This window comes from Chroicocephalus ridibundus, chromosome Z, assembly GCF_963924245.1.
Source record: "Chroicocephalus ridibundus chromosome Z, bChrRid1.1, whole genome shotgun sequence".
Lineage (NCBI taxonomy): Eukaryota > Metazoa > Chordata > Aves > Charadriiformes > Laridae > Chroicocephalus > Chroicocephalus ridibundus.
In genome coordinates this window covers 54718243-54736747 of record NC_086316.1, presented here as the reverse complement: position 1 = coordinate 54736747, position 18505 = coordinate 54718243, and the positions used below count along the sequence as shown (strand labels likewise).

General features: G+C 36.1%; 1 protein-coding gene across 50 annotated transcripts in view; it reads right to left on the bottom strand.

The window, feature by feature from the left end:
- The window catches only part of PTPRD (protein tyrosine phosphatase receptor type D), a 1281778-nt gene that overhangs the window by 43422 nt on the left and 1219851 nt on the right, over positions 1 to 18505 (bottom strand). For all 50 annotated transcript variants that reach the window (XM_063321198.1, XM_063321199.1, XM_063321203.1 and 47 more), the window contains one exon: positions 14031 to 14206. In XM_063321198.1, the coding sequence (XP_063177268.1) occupies positions 14031 to 14206 (176 nt within the window). The remainder of the gene's footprint in view (positions 1 to 14030; positions 14207 to 18505) is intronic.

Below are 18505 nucleotides of genomic sequence, written 5' to 3'. Positions count from 1 at the left end.
GAAAGACACAGGACATTTCATTCAGAGAAATCTCCATTACAAAACACCATAGTTTAGAATATTAATGAGCTGAAATAATTCTGTATAAGATCACGCATAAGAAAACCGTATGTTTAGCATCATTGCTGAGGCTTAATAACTTGTTTCAGTTAAAAATGGTATTTAAGATAAAAGCTACTGTGAAAAAAGAAATGCTGAACCCTAAAGCAATCAGAAAACATGGTGCAAAGTAGTATAGGGGTTAGTTGAAAATATTTTGCTTTCAGTGACTGATAGATGAAACTGAGACCGTCTCCATTCTATTTATAACAATACATTCTTATCAATTAGCCTTGCATACAGCACAGAAGTGTATTCTGGTTCCAATAATAATACACTGTGTTCGTTTAATAAGTATCTTCATTAATCACTCTAAGCCAGACTCATACCAAATTCATTGAGAATTTCTTACAAACTGTAAGAAACCACAAAAGCAGAATATTGCACGGTATTTCTGATAAACATGTGAATTATCGATCTAAGCCAAGAGAAAAACTGATTCCCCCATAACGAAAAATTAAGAAATGTAACGTTGAAGCTCATGCGTTCTCAAAATTTCTCACTCTGCACAATATTACTGAAAAAGACTTAGTATGCTTTCGAACTCCCCAGTCCCAAAATATTTTTGCTTGCAGATCATTTTATTTTCATCACATCACATTATAATCACAGTCTGAGAACAAGTAATCTAGATAAAGAGGAGAAAAAATTCTAAACACCGAAGCAGGTGAGCAACATTCATTAGAGGCAAAAAAAACCCTGAAACAATTTTTTACAGGAATTGATAGCTTAACTTATAGATAAGGAATTGTAATGAAGTAACTAAAAATGTTTATTGATACTGCAGTCTTAAAAATGAGATTAATAGTGTATAATATTATATGAAAAGGAATTAAGTAATTACTTCCTCGTGCCATTTACTGAAATACTCAAAGACTAAGTATTGCAGGTACTTCATGAATATTGGTGATTCATTTACAACATTCCAAATACTACAAGAAGCCACTGTTGTCTTCTGCAAATCAGACAGAAAGGTATATTTTCAATTGAGTTATTTCAATATAATTATGTAAATCTAATTTTACTTTATCGTTAATATAGACATAGTGTAACTTGTGCCTATATTACTTATCTGTATTTTAGACAAAAAAGTTGTGGGTTATTATTTATTATTTATTAATTCCCATAGAATGACATGTATTGTTTCATGGAAAATATTGATACATAATAGCTGTTGCTTGTAATCTTAGCAATTCCAGGTTTAATGTAAACCTGGGACAAAACCTGTTTGGTTTGAATGATTTTTTAAAAAAATGAATAAAAATGGTAGAATGCTTTATGCACTTTTAATAAAATGAAAACAAGAAATAAATGTCTGGCTATGCCTTTGCATGCCTAAACATGTAGTTCTCCTCTTTACTCTGCAGTTCCCACGTATCATTTGCATGCTCATAGAAGCTGTGCCAGCTTCCAGAAAGCATGCCTGAAAAATTAACTAGCTTTCTCACTAGAAAGGCTTTATAAAAACAATTTCCAAATGTAATAGAAATAAATGTTCAACACAAAAATTAAATGGAAATTCAGAACACAGTAGGTTACCAGCACCTTTGTAAACAACAGAAAATACTTGTTTTATTTTTATTTTTATTTTGTATAGTAATATACACTATATGTTACAGTATATGTTAAACATACACTCAGACTTAGAAGCCTGTCGAAAATTGTCCCTTTTCAGTTAGGCTGGGAGAAAATAAATGTACTTGCTCTTTTAGGTGCAGATTTTAGTTTGAGGTTTTTTTTTATTTTATTTATTATTTTATCTAACATAAACTCCAATCATTTTCTGTTTTTTCAAAAATACTTTCTGTGGGAGCTAGCTGATGCAGAGGACTGCTGCCAGAAGCAGCAGACACTAACATTTCAAAAATAAATACAATTTGTAGACCAGTATATGTATTATTTGAAAGCAGAAGCTGATGAAAATATGTATCAAATTTTTAGAAAGAAAACCTGATTTTGGCTTGATGTGGATTTGACCTTCTGGAAGAGCACATGAAACATAAGTTCATGGAACTACGTCTTTTATTCCTTTTGCCTCTTGATTTTTCTCAGAACAAGAGGTCTCCTTCAGAGATGTGCCCTTACCTGCCTCTTACACCCTTTTGCTCTGTGATCATAAACCTTACAGTCCCAATACTCCTAACAATTTAGAGGCCAATTTATCTTTGTAAGAGATCAGAACAATTTTCTATCAGACTTCACCAGCAGCAGAGAAGCAAATAATATAAGTTAATTGACAGTACTTTCTGAGACAGAGTTCTTGTTAAATATTTTACCCTATATTAAGATCCTAGTCTTCAGCACTTAAAGTAAGTTTATTTTTCAGAGGCTACGTATTAACTTCTTTTCAGAAAAAAATTCTCAAACCCCTCAAGTCATCCAAAATTTAACACTACATGTCCACAAGTCAATTTTAAAATTCTTTGCCAAATATGTTTTTGCTTTAGCTCTTTGGTCTGTGTTTAATTTCCCTGTAGTAAAGGCAATTTCTTCCTCACTTGTGCATGTTGTTTGGAAAACAGACAACTTTAATGTGGTAAGGTACAGTGATAATAACGTATGCCCTCCTTCAGAAATAAAATTACAGATTTATTTATTTTCAGAGTTAGTTTGAAATATAGCTTTCATGAATTTCGTAGTCCTCACCTTCCTCTTACCAACCCATCTCCCAGTTCCAAGCGTTGATCTTTTTCTCTGCAGACTATATTCACCTGCACGCAATGAGAGCTTTTCTGTGCCCCTAACTGTACATGGTTACAGAAAACTGCTTTCACCAATAATTCTCTAATGTTTTTTTGCCTGTCACTAAAGACAGCAAGATGAACAAAACAGACACATAAGCACGAACAACTGACTGGTGATTTCAAACAGTGTTTTTTGATGAGAAGTTCAATTACAAGTAATGACAGGCATACCTTTTACTACTACTTTTGCTATCTCATGATCATAGGTTGCACGCTGCCAAAACCACTACATCTGAAATCAGAGCAGTTCTCAAAAGACTACTAAATATATTATGAATCTTTTAAGTACCATAGTAGTAGACATAGCTAGAAGACACAACTAGTGATAGGTACATTCTCTTAACCTGTCCCTCACACATACGCACATTTTCTTTCTCTATATTTCTTTCACTCAGACCATGCGAATCATTGCTCTTCATGGAACTATGAGCATTCACTGAAAGCAAAGCTGTAAGAAAATATAAATGCTTTCTTTTCCATTAAAAATTAGAAGCTTAAGGCCATTTCAGACTTGAGGGGTTTAAGTAGCTACAGAGTTCCTAAGAATATTTGTGGATATTCACACTTCAACAAGTCACAGACACTAGAGAAGGCACTGTCATGCATCAACAGGGCTGAAGGAAGCATATTTCCTTATGAACACATGAATACAAAGATTCCTGACATTCAAGGATAAAGAAATAATTTTCCAGTACAAAGTTCCATCACTGAGGCTGAAAAGCCCCTTCAGGTGATTCTTAACACAAGGCAGCAGTTACAGGTCATCTGAGATTATAAGGACAAAACGCAGATCAGGAAAGAGAGCACAAACTGGTAATAGGTAGATTCATATAGTACATTCCTTGCTATAATAACAGCATATGAATTATGCTGAATGTGGAATAGGAAATAACAGCAGTATGTAACAAACTTCTTGACCTGGTTTTCTTAGTAATAATAGTCTTTTTCAGACAAAACTGTCTAATATTTTCAGACGGTCTTCCTTTAAAAATAAAGTCTCTCTACAATAAAGTTGAATGATAATAATAATTATGCAATAAAAAGGGTAGTGCCAGCTGTTCGTGATGGAAACTGCTTCAAACCCTATCAGGCTAGCTTAATGCCTTAGAGAGTACAGCTAGTGTTCTGTCTCAGAGCATTTGTTACTCTGAAGCCATTTTCCTTTTTGCAACAATCCCTTGCCACCTAAAGATTAGGCTGATTTGAGTCTAAAGACCATCGGCACTGACACAAGAGCAGTACATGAGATTGTAACGCAAAGACATTTAAAAAAAAACAAACCCAAACATAAAAACAACAATGAAAAAGCCCCAATATACAGAAACACATTTTTTAGGCCTTATTTGAAAAAGATTTGGTCAAGTGTCTCTAATTCACTTTGTTTTAACTCTAAATGACACATTAAAAATATAAACTATTCACAAATAAGGCTGAAAATAAAACAGTGTGAAGTTTTAGATTTTGCTTTCAAAGAGGCACTGAAATGAATGGGATCCTAAATTCTGAAAGAACTGAACACCCAGTCCCAGGTAGACAGATCTTTCTAAGTCTCACCAAATACATTCCCAAAACAATTAATCACTTCTGGAAATTTTGGTTCTTTGAATCCATTTTATACTACAGAAAAAACCCAACCTTTTTATGCACAGGTCTCTAATAATGATTTACAGTAGACACATCCCTGTGAGTACACAAAGGCAAAGATGTTGATGTTTAGTCTTGAGAACAGGGGGCTCAGGGGAGACCTTATTGCTTTCTACAACTTCCTCAAAGGAGGTTGTGGTGAGAAGGGTGTTGGTCTCTTTGCCCAGGTAACAAGTTATAGGATGAGAGGAAATGGCCTCAAGTTGTGCTAGGGGAAGTTTAGAATGGATATGAAGAAATATTTCTTCACTGAAAGGGTTGTCAAGCCCTGGAACAGGCTGCCCAGGGAAGTGGTTAAGTCACCATCCCTGGAAGTATTTAAAAGAAGGGTGGATGTGGTGCTTAGGGACATGGTTTACTGGTGGACTTGGCAGTGTTAGGTTTACAGATGGACTTGATGATCTTAAAGGTCTTTTCCAACCTAAATGATTCTTTGATTCTATGATTGTTGAAGCTCATCTGAGCCAAGTGCTTGGAGTTTAAAAACTAGGTAGAAAAATAAGCACTTACGCAGTACAATATAATTCTGTTTAAGTTCTTAATTACAATAGCCTTGGAAAAGAAGTTCCAAACAGGATTTGGAGACATAAACGAATGTAAATGAACTTCAGGCTAACCAATTAATAACAAACTTTAGTCCTCTAGTAAGTCTGCAAATCAACCCTCATTACATCTACTTTTTTGAATTTCTGAGATATGATTAGTAGGCTAACAGTTAATACTGAAAGATAATTGATAATTAAAAAGATAACCCCCAAACTGTTTCCATTCTGATCCTTATGACAGAGTGTGGTATAGTTATTAAAACAAAAGGAAACAGATATAAAAGGAATCTTGGGCATATTTGAAATGTGTTCTGTATCTCGTCTTTCATCTTCATCTATATAAGCCAAGAACCGTTCAAAACTATATTGCTAGCATCAATGTGAGATGCCCTTTTTGAACTCTTCCTAACAGTAGGGAAGGCAGGGTCTTGGTGAATTCATTTTGAAGGATGTCTGTCAAACAGTTAAGTACAGCAAGATTTTCCAAAAAGGTATTGAAAAGGTTTATGTGAATGGAACTGATGGGAAAAGTGCCTGGGCTGACTACTTTTTTCTTCATCTTCTTCCTGTACTCAAGGCTGATCACTGTGTGCAGCCTGAATAATCCTTTCACTGAATGAGACATTGCATTACAATATGAAGAAGATATTGAAAAATTCAGCTTCCTATTCAAGTGCTCTAATGAAGATTTTCTATTCTCCATACAAGAGAGCTATCTCTTCTATCTGATGTGAATATTACGTAAGAAATCAGTGAAACAAAATAATCAAAAGTGTGAAACATCAGAGCAACAAAATTCTATTATTCTTATGATTTTAGCTCACTTGAAAGTCAGAAGTGAATTGATGAAACAGCATGAAAATGAGAAACAGTAAATTGGAGAATATTAAGAGGTTTCAGTTTGGATTTTGATTTTTGAATGGAACTTTGAGTCATGGTGAGCTTTCTGTTGCTAGTTTAAGACATGGATAAAATTCTTAATCTCATAAATGTATTTCATACAGTTCCTGTGATACAACTGAGAAAGACCATTTTCGGTCGAGAAAGACCAATTACCAACATGTGCCTTTCAGTAGCCAGCTGTATCCATTATCTTTCTTAGAATATAGGAAAAGCTTTGTAAATGATGGAAAATGTAAATCATAATATTCTCTTTCAGAGACACCAGAGAACCTAAATTTTCCAGACCTATTTCTCAAGACTCAAGTCTTGAGGTCTTGAGTCTTTCACCAGAATCTGCTAAATAAGGGAATGTGGGGTTATTTTTACTAAACAATACTAAATTCATTCACTGACATTTTCAAGCCTGAAATTCCTTCAAAGAATATAGAATAGAATAGAATAGAATAGAATAGAATAGAATAGAATAGAATAGAATAGAATAGAATAGAATAGAATAGAATAGAATAGAATAGAATAGAATAGAATAGAATAGTTTGGGTTGGAAGGGACTTTAAAGGTCATCTAGTCCAAACCTCCTGCAATGAGCAGGGACATCTTCAACTACATCAGATTGCTCAGAGACCCATCCAGCCTGACCTTGAATGTTTCCAGGGATGGGGCATCTACCACTTCTCTGGGCAACCTGTTCTCCCTGCAGAGAAGGGAGACAGTTTCTTCCTGTTGTCCCTCTCTCCCAAAGACCTCCCTGCACTGAAGTAATAGGTTGCAGTGCTAAACCAAACATGAGCTAATCATTGCATTTTAAAAACCGATATGCAAAATTTTTAATTTTGCAAAGACAACTTCCAAGTCAAAATTTCAATGGCTATTCTCTATATGTGGCATATTCTCTCTGTCTGTCTTAAGAGAACACTTATATGAGGTAGTAATGTATGTCTTATCTCAAGCACAAAGCAAATGAACTAAGCAAAAAAAGTCCAATTACAGAGTTACAATGCAGTTTTGACTAAACCACTTGCTATACACTTGCTCCAGGGAAATGGTATTCTTGAGAAAATTATCAGTCTAACAGCTAAGAGAAACCACTTCATTTATGGACATAGGATAATAACACAAAAAGATGGATAGTTGCTTTGAAAAATACTTGTGGTAGTAGCAGATATTGCCATATCATTTCAGGTAAGACTCTGGGGTAAAAACAGTTCTTAGAAGCTTACAGTGGAAGAGACTGCAGAGTTTGCTCCATTCGTGACATTATATTTTGTAAGTTCTTTAACAGTTAAACATAAATCACCTTTGGTGCAAAGTTTATTTCTTTCTCCTAGAGCCCCACGGGAAGGGAAAATGGCTGTTAGCCATGAAATCTTTAACAGTCTTTCACATGCTGGAAGACTATTGTGTTTTCCTTCATTCTCTTATACATAAAACAAATCCAATTCTTTCTGACTTTCCCTATACATCATTTCTCCAACACCTGATCATTTTTGTTCTCTTCTAGATTGTCTGAAATTTACCAGCATCTTTTCATATGGGGCATTCATTCTGTACTTCCTCAACTCCAAATGTGTATAAGCCGAAATAACCAGACATGGCATGCCAAAACCACTTTCAGCCTACGTAGTGGCATTACAGCATTTCTCTTCACACAGAATTAACCCTGCTTATAGTATGGCATTTCCACAGCTGTTTTACTGGGTGATATAACAGTCAAAGTTTCACCTGCACCACCTTGGCACAGCACTTCCACCTGGAATGTGCCTAGAAAAAGAAATTTTAAGCTTTATTGGTGAGAAAAAAAAAAGAAAAAGAAACTTTAAGCTTATTTATTGTATACTACGTTAGTATACATCTAGTATTAGATTCTTACATGAATTAAGCACCTATGACTGACTGCATCTCAGTGAGAGTTGAGCATTTCCTTGCCCTTGCACCTTTGAAAATCCTGCCATAATGAACAGCCATATGGTTGAGTTTTACAATTCTGACTTGGTAGCTGGTGGCTCCAGCCCATACAATGGTGTAAGAATTCTTGGACTGTGGCCATCACATTCTGTTACAGTGAAAAAAACACAGTACAAACCTACACATTTTTATTTTTATTTTTGTAAATCTGGTGAACACATGGTCTACTTGACTTTGGAATTTAATTTTTTTTTTTGCCAGCTCTCTCATTCATTCTTCTTCTGACTCATATCTTAGCATGCTGAGAGTACTGAAGAATTGAAATAAAATTCTGATATTACTTTATTGATACAGAAGTTATTGGTTTGCCATTAAAATTAGGGAACAAACAATCCCAAAACTGCACATTTAATTCTTCTTTATTAAAACAAGACAATTCAGTATGAAAGAACGCCATCAGCAACACTTTTTATCTCCTAAATGTCTGCTGGGAGACATGTTAATTCACCTCTTACCAGATAAAGACATGCATATTTTTCTAGTTGTTGCAAAATGCAGCTAAAATTTTATATTTAAGTTTTCCTATGTTTAAATACATATTTCATGATTAAAAAAACAACAAACAAAACATACCTGTGCTGCTAAATACAATACACCAGTGCAGCTTTTATGCATAAATCTATTACATTTTGTCTAAATACAGTAGAATAGAGGTGCATTTGGGACCAAATCAATATAATCTGTAATGAATAGTTAAGTGCATGTATTGATGACTCCTCTACTCATATTAGTGAAAATGACTTGTCCCTTAGTTTTGATCTAGTATTTTGACAGGTATTAGCTCCAGTATTACCTGTCAAAACATACTTAGGAGGAAAGATCTGAAATTTGCTGCTGAAGCCCTGAACAACAAATGTACACTAATCACGATCACGTAAAACTCTGCTGCACAGCCTGCGTTTCTCTGAAAGATCTTCATGCATTTCACACAGACAAGAAAACAATGTTCTTAGTTTTCTTTGCTTATAATTTACTGCCATGCAGATATTATTGCTTTGTCTCAGCTCTGAGGTCAGCTGTGTTAGACATCAGTGCCTACTTTGCCATCAACAAATGAAGATTCATTAAAAATGTTAGCAATTTGTGCTTTTGGAATAGAAGAATTTAGGGTTCTTCCCAGAACCGTCTTTATGTTTTACGTGCCTATAGCAAGATTTAGAAATCTTTTCGTGTCCAGGTTTGTTTCAAAGCTATTCTCACTAGAGTCCTAAGGTAGAATTACGCTTTCCACTGTGCTTATTCAAATGTTTTTTGTTTTTTTGTACTACTTGAACCTGAAAAAAAAGCTTCCCTAATTTAACTTGGTATGTCCCACTCCTTCAAAAAAACCCCAAACTAAAACAAAAAGAAAACCACCCCAAAAACCCAAACCCACCAAACAAAACAACCCCCCCCCCCAATTATTTTACTGCAATTCTACCTTCAACACACACATCTTCATCTATTGTCACACAATCTTCATTTCTCTAACACATGAGATAGTCTACAAATCTACTAAGAATGAGTTGAAAGGGTGCTAATTTGAGGATATTTGTACCTGTTGCATGGCACTTGGAACAACAGAAGTACGTATTTAGTATTGCAGTAACCTCAGGAAAAGTGTGTCTGGCTTTTCCTGGGACAGTGCCAGCTCTTCTGACTCTCGGGTATCAGTGACCAGTTGAGAGAAGCTAAGTCCAGGAATTTTTAACTATCCTTAGGTGTTCATGTGGAACTGATACAGGACCCATGCAAATAGTCCTACCCATTTCAATACTGGTGAACAAAATCTGAGACAGGATACAAGACTTCTCTACTGCATTTCTTTCTACCTTCCCCTTTCCAGTGAGAACTCAGGATTCAAGATGTTAAACTTTGACAAACCAAGATGATTATTCTATGCTTATATTTTTATATATTCTTGGCTTATAATACTGATGATGATATTGACTTCCTGACAGTCAAATGAGCATCTGGATCAGGCTAACAGAATACCTCAAATGAAGTTTCCTCATGTATTCACTTAGTCATTAGCAAATTTGAATGAAGCTGATAGTATCAGTATGAAAACTAAAGCCTTCATCATCAGTATAGAAGTTCATAATCTGGCTCACATTTGAATAATTGCTAGGGTTGCCATATTGTCATTTAGCTTTGACCTGATTGATCTAATCATAAGCTCTATGGTCCCAACATATAAAATATTGCCAATGAGGTTAAGGAGGAAGGTAAGTATTTTCTATCATCAGCTCCAAAACAACATAATGCATGTATTCAAAATAAGGAGCTATACAGCAAAGAAGGAAAGGATTGAATTCTCTTTCAAGTCAATGATTCACAACAGTATCCTACCCTGAAACAGGAGACAGGACTAAAAGTTTCCTGTTTAAGGCAATATTATTGTTTGCTATAAAGTGGGATTCTCTGTCTTCATCTGATTATTCACATAATTCACTACAGCACATGAGTTCTCAGAACATTCAATTAATTCAGAAGATCTAAAACATAATAAAAGGAAAAATCTGCACTCCTGGGGGCAGAGGGAAGACAGAGGAATCGGGAAGAAAGGCATCACACATTAATGCTTTACATGCTTTAAAGCCTTCCTTAGTGTAACACACAACTTCTTTTCCTAACCTCTAATTTGCAACCTTCAATATTGTTCTTTTATTTCATTTAGATTAAACTCATGTATGTGAAAAATATGCTACGAACTTTGTTCCATGCACTGCCAGTGTGTATAATCTTTTTTTGATACAAATTATGTCCACGGTAGCTGAATGATGGGACTGACTTTCTAGTCTGGTTTAGGTCAAGTGATATTCAGGTGATGACATTTCATACAAAACCAACAAAGTGTGAAAGGTTATAAGTGAAAGTGCTTCTCTTTTCCTGCAGCTTCCTTTTAGGCAAACAAATGAATAATGAATTCACTGTAACATCTTCATTTGATGTACTCAGCTGTAAAATATGTACATTCTCAAAGCTGAAGTTACTCAGACATCTAACACATGCTAATGAACCAACTTTGTTTCTGCAGATGCAATTAAAATCCCCATCTTTATCTATGCAGTCCAGGTTAAAAAGGCTGATAACAAGCTGCAGGACTACATAATGAAAAAAGCAAGCTAAACAGAAATGACGACATGGAGATGGAAAGTAGATGAAGTCCCAGAGAGAAATGATTTTGCCTTGCAGCAGGAATAATGATCAGGCTGCCAAGACACAAAAGCAATCAAAAAGGAATCCAAGGGAAAAGAAACAAAATTAGTGAAGATCTTAATCTCTAATGGTATGTAAAAGTGTTTATATTTCATGTTTGAAATTTCACTTGGTCTCCTGCTAAAAGGACATGCTATATAAAAATGATAGCATGAGAAAAAATAACAATAAAATGTTGTCATCATATTCCTTTCCCACATAGGTATTCCCACTGCTGCCTCACCATCAATATGATTAACTACATTACATGTAGTTACTGTCTTAAAAGAGGTAACTGGTATGCCATATTCTCAGAGTTGCGGACTCTTTAAGATTGGAGCTGAATTAAGTACCGGACAGCTGGTCCCTAATGCTCTGCATTGAGTGCATAAAACTCACTTGACCGACGAACACAGAATGAGCTAATATATGCAGAAAAAACACGCAAACAGAAGCCTTGAATGCACAGACAATCCATTGACTAGATTGTCTGGTCTCTCATTACACTCAGGGAATGTATCGCTGCTGAATGCTAATCACTTCTGGAGGTGATTACTATTCTGATCAGTGGTTTTTTAGGGTGCAGTCGGCAAAGGCTAGAGTTAGCTTAAAACTCTGCTAGGCAATTATTGGAGAGAATGAGTAGAATTTCATTTAGTTACATCAAAACATCTTTCTAGACAGTGGCTGTCTGTGGCCTGCAGTATTAAGATAAACTCTCAAGTATTTAAGCACACCTTCTGCAATGGGCTGCTTATTAGGATCAGATTTTTTTCTTAGCACTGATGCTATTTAGCAGAAACCTTATTATATAAGAAGTAATTAGTGAAGAAATAGGCAAAATTTCATTTGCTTAATTCCAAACAACTGTCAGTGCCTAGACTAGACAAGGCCTGTAGACTCAAGATAAAATGAAAATTTCTGATAAAATTACCCTCTGCTATGTACTAATTGCCATTGGGTATGTACAGGCAACGGTGTTAAAGTAGGTTGAATTTACATGCAAAAAGTGATTCTATAACCAGAATGCTCTACAATGCTCAAATTGCAAAAAATCTACTCTATTTTTAAAAAGTGATGAAACAGTAAAACAATAAATATATATATATGTACCTTGGTGAGCCTCCAGAAAGTAATGACTGTTGCCAAGAAGTTCAACAAGTTATGTAATCATTGTAATTATATGTATCCAAGCATGTGAAAAAACCATCAATGCCAACATAGTACAGCTTTAGGCTTTATGGTGCGTTCACCCCTGTTCCAAGCTTACACATGCAAAAACATTTTCATTTTGAAATGGAGCTCATGCATGAGTTACTGAAATGTCATTTATTATCCAGTTACCTCCATAAGATACTTTTAACTGATTTAAAAGCTTTTCTGGATGATAAATCTCCTCTCCTCTTCCCTAGTCTCTCTTTCTAGTTCTCCCTAGTTGTCCCTTTCTGAACTGCTCTTGGTCCTCTGTATTGATGGCATTTTTTAACATATGTTGCACAGCACCTTAGGTACCTTAGCTCTTTGTATTGCTAAGGGCCTTACACCTGCAATCCTGCAGCCTGCCTCCCACTTGCAGCTTCCTACCTTTTCACACAAGCTCCCAGGACACCAGTGGCAGTACACCAGAACACCTGTGGCAGTATTTTTCCTGTTATTCATCTCCTGGATTTATACTTGCAGACCGTGATACTGTTGTTACAGCAGGTTCTCAAGGGAAGCAATTGCCACTGGTGTTAGCATCACCCCTTCTTTCTCCCCTTTCCTGATTTCTACATTTGGTTGTAACTTCTGGTTTACACTACAGGACTCATTAATGGGTTTGCAGAAAGCTCAGCAATGAACCAGCCGTGTAGCACCTTCCCAGTCAACAGGTGCTCCCAGCAACAATAACAGCACCATACACAGGAACAACCTATGGGGAAAACGTCTTGACATAAAATACAGAGTTACTGTGGGAAAAGTACAAACAGGGAACCACCTGTTCTAGTGGAGAGGGTGCTGAGGGCTGGATACTCCTTTTTCTGATTGGCCAGAAAAACCCTTTGGAGAAGAGTTTTTCCCTTTTCTTTTTCTCACCATCTTTCTCTTCTTATGTTTTCTTCCTTTCACTCCCCGCCCCCGCTCCCAAACCATCCACCATTAGAATCGATGAACACCATCAAATACAGACCTGCTAGTAAATCTTCATGCAACATACAGTGGTGTGTTGCCACTCTTTCCATCACTTTCCTTAGTATATATCAAAAAAGTATTACTTTTGATTTCCCTTCACATACAGCACAACTTTTACTATAACACTTCTATTACTAGAATAATATCCTTATGTTTTAGTCCTTCACTTTCCTAATTTTACTTTGCCCTATAAAACGAAATTTGAAATATCACAGGTAAATTTGTATTCTATTACTGCATATGCTGTTGTGGAGCTTTTCTAGCACACAGCATCTGCTAAAAAAGAACAGTTTTATGTTTCTTAAGCAAATCCAAATCCTCACTGATCTTAAATAATGTTTGATCTATACCACATAAAACTGGAAATTGAATGCTGTTGACATATATTAACTCTAATAGGATGATACAATCATATGCTTAATATGCTTGATATGCTTGAGGAAGTAGTATTTTCAATCACCTCCTACCATTTCCAGTATGATTGAAAAAGAAAAAAAAAAACAAACAACAGAACAACATTGTGGATCAAGAGATTTCAAGTTTTTCAGAGTACCAAAAAACCTACAAAATAAGTGGTGTGACTTGGTATTTTCACAGTGGAATTAACATTTCCTCTATAAGTGATTTTCAGAGAACAGACACTTTTAACTGGTGGCAGACTAGAAAAAATCAGTTCTTGTGCATATACAGCAGGCAGACCAACATACGTGGAAGAAGCAAAAATCTTATGTAAGCGATTACTCTGGTACAATATTATTAACATTTTATATGCTTTCCTTACCCTGGACCTCTCCTCTAGTTTTGTCATCATGACGACTGTTGCACCCCGTTGCTCCCACATCATTCTCCAGAAGTCACCGAAGGTTTCTGGCAATGCCCCTTGCGTTGCTATATAAGCATTCTGCTTTCTGTATCCATCTATGTAGTTGGCATTGATATAGTCACTGCCCGGTATGCCTGCAAAGAAAGAAGTGTGAAAACATGCGGCAGCATTTCTGTGCTGTTCTATTGTACAAGGGCTAAAAAACCCCTGTGACACAGCTGCATCGGTGAATCTTAGCTTGCTGCGTGCCCAGTAGTACATGGGTACTTGCAAGTGAGCGTATGCCATTTGTGGAGCCGAGGGGTATTATGGGCTTTCTGGGAATAACCATTTCTTTGAAACAAAGGACACAGTCTAAAAAGGAAGTACAAAAGAAGCCTGAAAATCTGTAGCGGATGGAGAGACGTGGTAGTAGAAACATCAGCATTTATAAGTTGATCTGACGCTGCTTGCAGTCACCTGCCAGTATGGCAGCCTCCGCCTGGGCCGGACAGGGAAGCCTCTCCATCAGATGCCCTGAGTGCGTTCCATTTAACACTCTCATTGAGCTCATTGCATCTCTTCTAAATATAGAAAAAGGTTTAATGTTGTCAGACTATTAATATTACTGCTACATTCACTTTTCCCATTAAATGGGAAGCTAACTATGAGCTTTATTTTAAAAAAGCACATTTAAGAAACAGTGGAATCTGCTATATGGTGCATGCATGAAATAAAGACCTCTGTTAGTCTGAATAAAACTTAAATACATGAAAAGAGGAGGGAATCCAAGACCTATGGGCACATTGGACCTACACTGTCAATTGCTCAAGGCTCAGGTATTTTGGACAAGACCTACAGGGGGATGACTTTGGGTGTGTCTACCAGACACATGTCCATGCTTTGAGCCACATAGGAGCTAGCCAGCTCCTAACTGGAATGTATTTAACTGAGAGTGTGCAGTGCCATGTCTGTACTGAGAGCTGGACCATAACATGCCACCTGCCAAAGCTGAGGAGAAGTAGCGGCTGTAGTGAAGATCATGTTACTAGTCTGGGCTAATAAGGCAGCCATACTCACACAAAGGGGAAAATATGGACATACAGGTCTCAGTCCCATCCCTCCTGTATTCAGCAGTGCAGTGTCCAGCTTTTAAGTCTGACTATGTGCATGTTGGAAGACAAAGCATGGCAGGCACTAGTTTCAATGTCACTGCTGTTTTTTTAACTGATGACTTGAGAAAGAAAAGATACTCATGTGAGATCTCAGTGCTGGGGTGATGGTAAAGCAGTATTTCCCATATTAGTGCAGTGTTGAACATCGAATTATTCCCCAGAAGAGTTAGCTGAAATACAGAACTGTGTATCTTAACAAAATGATACAAAAGGTTTGTTAAAGTAATTAACAGAAATTACTTCTTTGAGCAGCAATGAATGATTTTTGCTTACACAGCCAATCTGCCATGATCAAGTCTACAGCCTCAGGGTATGATGCAGGTTTCACAAACTGTTTCAAAAAACAGTCAAGGTGATCCAAGCTCCCTGGCTTATTCTAAAGCTGTGGCTATTTTCAGTCCACAAAGCAATAGAGTTTAATTTCTTTGGCTATGAAACACATTAAATTATCAAATATCTTTAATGAAATGTTTCCCAAGCTTTCTGTCAGAAACTGAACCTCCAAATCTATCCTGATGTCTTATCTCCTGCTGGTGATCCCAAACCAGTAATTATTGCGGCTGCACACTCCTGTCTTTCCTGACGATCAAGTGGCATACATCTGAAAACATCTTCCAAAATAATTTAAATTTGAATGGAAAGTAGAGGTATGACTTTAGCACTTTTTTGTTTGTTTGTTTGTTTTTAGCTACAATTTCAAGAGTTTCTACAGTCATTCTGGGTAAGCTTAGTGTTACATTCCACTACTTACTTAGCAATGAATAAACCCACTGATTAACTGTGACACTAATTAAAAGCCAATATAATCGTGAAATGATTGAGATTATGGGTTACTGCAGCTGTAGTCTGGCATAAAATTTTGTCTTTACGCCCAAGAAAGCTTAATAGATTTTCTTGTTTTATATGTTCAAATTACATTTAATCACAAATTTAAATTTGATTTGACTTTCTATATAATTAAAGGAAAAATCTGACAAAATATTTCACTCCTCAGGCAAGATGCATGGATGGACACAGGAAGACTGGCTCACTATCATTAGAACTGCTTGAAAGTATCTTCTGGGAGAAAAGTAAAACAAAATTAAAAACCTTTGAAACCTTCATAGTCTATTGCTAAAAAGCATGATTTCCCTCCACGAAAGGCAAATATTGGAGTTCAAAAGACTCACTCTTGTAGACTTGAAACTTTTTTACATGACACTTCTCATTGTGGATTTTGGAATTAATGACTTAGAAAATACAACTGCTAGGCACAATGCCGTATTTTCCTCCTTTATCAAGATAATAAAATGTTTTTGCACAAAACAGATGAGAAAGAAAAATGAAGCCAACAGGAGAAATCTACACCAACTGGGTATTATTACCAAAGGAACTGAGAAAGCTGGTAAGAAATGTTTGCTGCATAAATTAGAATTATATTATGATGCCTGGTATCATACTTTGAAGCATATGTTATAAATAAAAGCCTGAGGAAAAAATGAAAAAGAAAAACAACACTTTGTAAAGTGGTTAAATGATCTTCTGGGAAAGCTGTCCTCTGGAGCTGATACTGCACAAACTCAGCGTGAAAATTAAGCATGAGAAGTATTGCAAACTGTGCACTAAAGAATTATCTTTAGAAATCTTAGCAGCCAATCCTAGTACCTGATGTAAAAAAATACAGAATATCTAAAATTGCAAGTACTCTACTTCCTAACTTGTATTAAATTTATTGATAAATCATATTAAAAGAAGTAACTTCTAAATTAAATAAATTCTAATTCTTTAAATTAGAAGCTTTCAGATTATTCTTCTTTGATCACAGATGCAAGTAAGGAAGAATTAAGATTAACAATTACTGATATTGTTATCAGTACGAAGAGGATTTCTTCCCAGCTAGTGGAAAGAAGTGGAAATTTCCATTCTATTTCTCCACTTGCCTTTAATGCCTTTGTGCCTTAGAGGACACAAAAAATTCTGTATGTTCTTTAGCCAGAAAAATCCTTTTAGAAGGCAACTCAGCCTCATGGAGCATGAAAAGGATGTTGCTGGGACATGGACAGGAAGGTCCATTTACCACAGGACCTGAGCAACTGCCAGTAACTTCACTAAAGCTGTTTTAGGAAAAACTAGGTGCTGCTCCAACACTTTGCACTGTGACAAGATTTTCATCAAGGGTTTATCTCTAGTAGAATACAGTGCTCTATAGGGTTATGTCTCTACTGCGATCAAGAGGACAATAGGATTCACAATGCTAAGCTCCATTGGTTCTTTCACCCACAGTATCCATTAGGTGTTTTCTTTGTTCTCCGTCCATTCTCATAGTTCCTTCAAGTATCATGTCTATTTCTCACAGAGTCTCTTTTCATCACTGTTTTCATGCATGACCTCAGTTTCACATCTTGTTCCAAAATCCTTTTGTATTCTGTAATACCATTTTCCTTTTCTCACTTTCTATCTCACACTTTGCCACACCAGTTTTTGCTTCATCACCTATGTCCCCACAACGCCCAAACTTAAAGCCCTCTAGGGAAGATGCCTTATCATAAAAGGCCTAATGAAGTGTGTGCAGTTTAAAAATAACATATACAAAACCTGAACACCTGTAAATATCTACACTGACCAAGCAGAAACAATTATCATGGGAAAATAAATCTAAATATTAAAATTATACTTTATGCAATGACTTTTCTGGCCATAACCTCATTCTGAGCTGAGAAAGCTGAACAATTCTCTGTCAAGTCTAATAGTGCAAAAGCAATCAAATGACAAATAGTTTGACTGCAGTACAATGAAATCCTGCATACCTTTGTTAGCTGCCATAGCTTGAAGGCAACATACCCACAAGCACAGCAGCCATTGCCATCATTACTTAAATTTGGGTTTAACAGTTAAAGAGAGGTCAGTTGTTCTATAAAAACATGGGTCAAGAAGGGGGCAAAGAAACCAAATTCTGTCTTCAGTAATATTGATATGAACCTTAACTAAGTCTATTGGCATCAGTGGGGTTTACTGCAGATTTAGGATGGCATATCTGAAGTGCAAATTTAAGGTAATCCACACAGTATAACCTGACTTTTACAAGTTTCACGAAGGCAGAGACACAGTTTCTGCACAAAAAGTCATCTAAAGAATAAGCTTCCAGGCCGTAACTCTACCATAACTATTTTCTAGTAGCCTTTTCAACGACGGTGACGAATGACCAGAGTCAGCAATCTCCTTACTCTGCCAGACAGGAATCGAGCACAACGAGGGAAGAATCACATGAATAGTTGAGCATAAAAGACATCCCATTTTCAA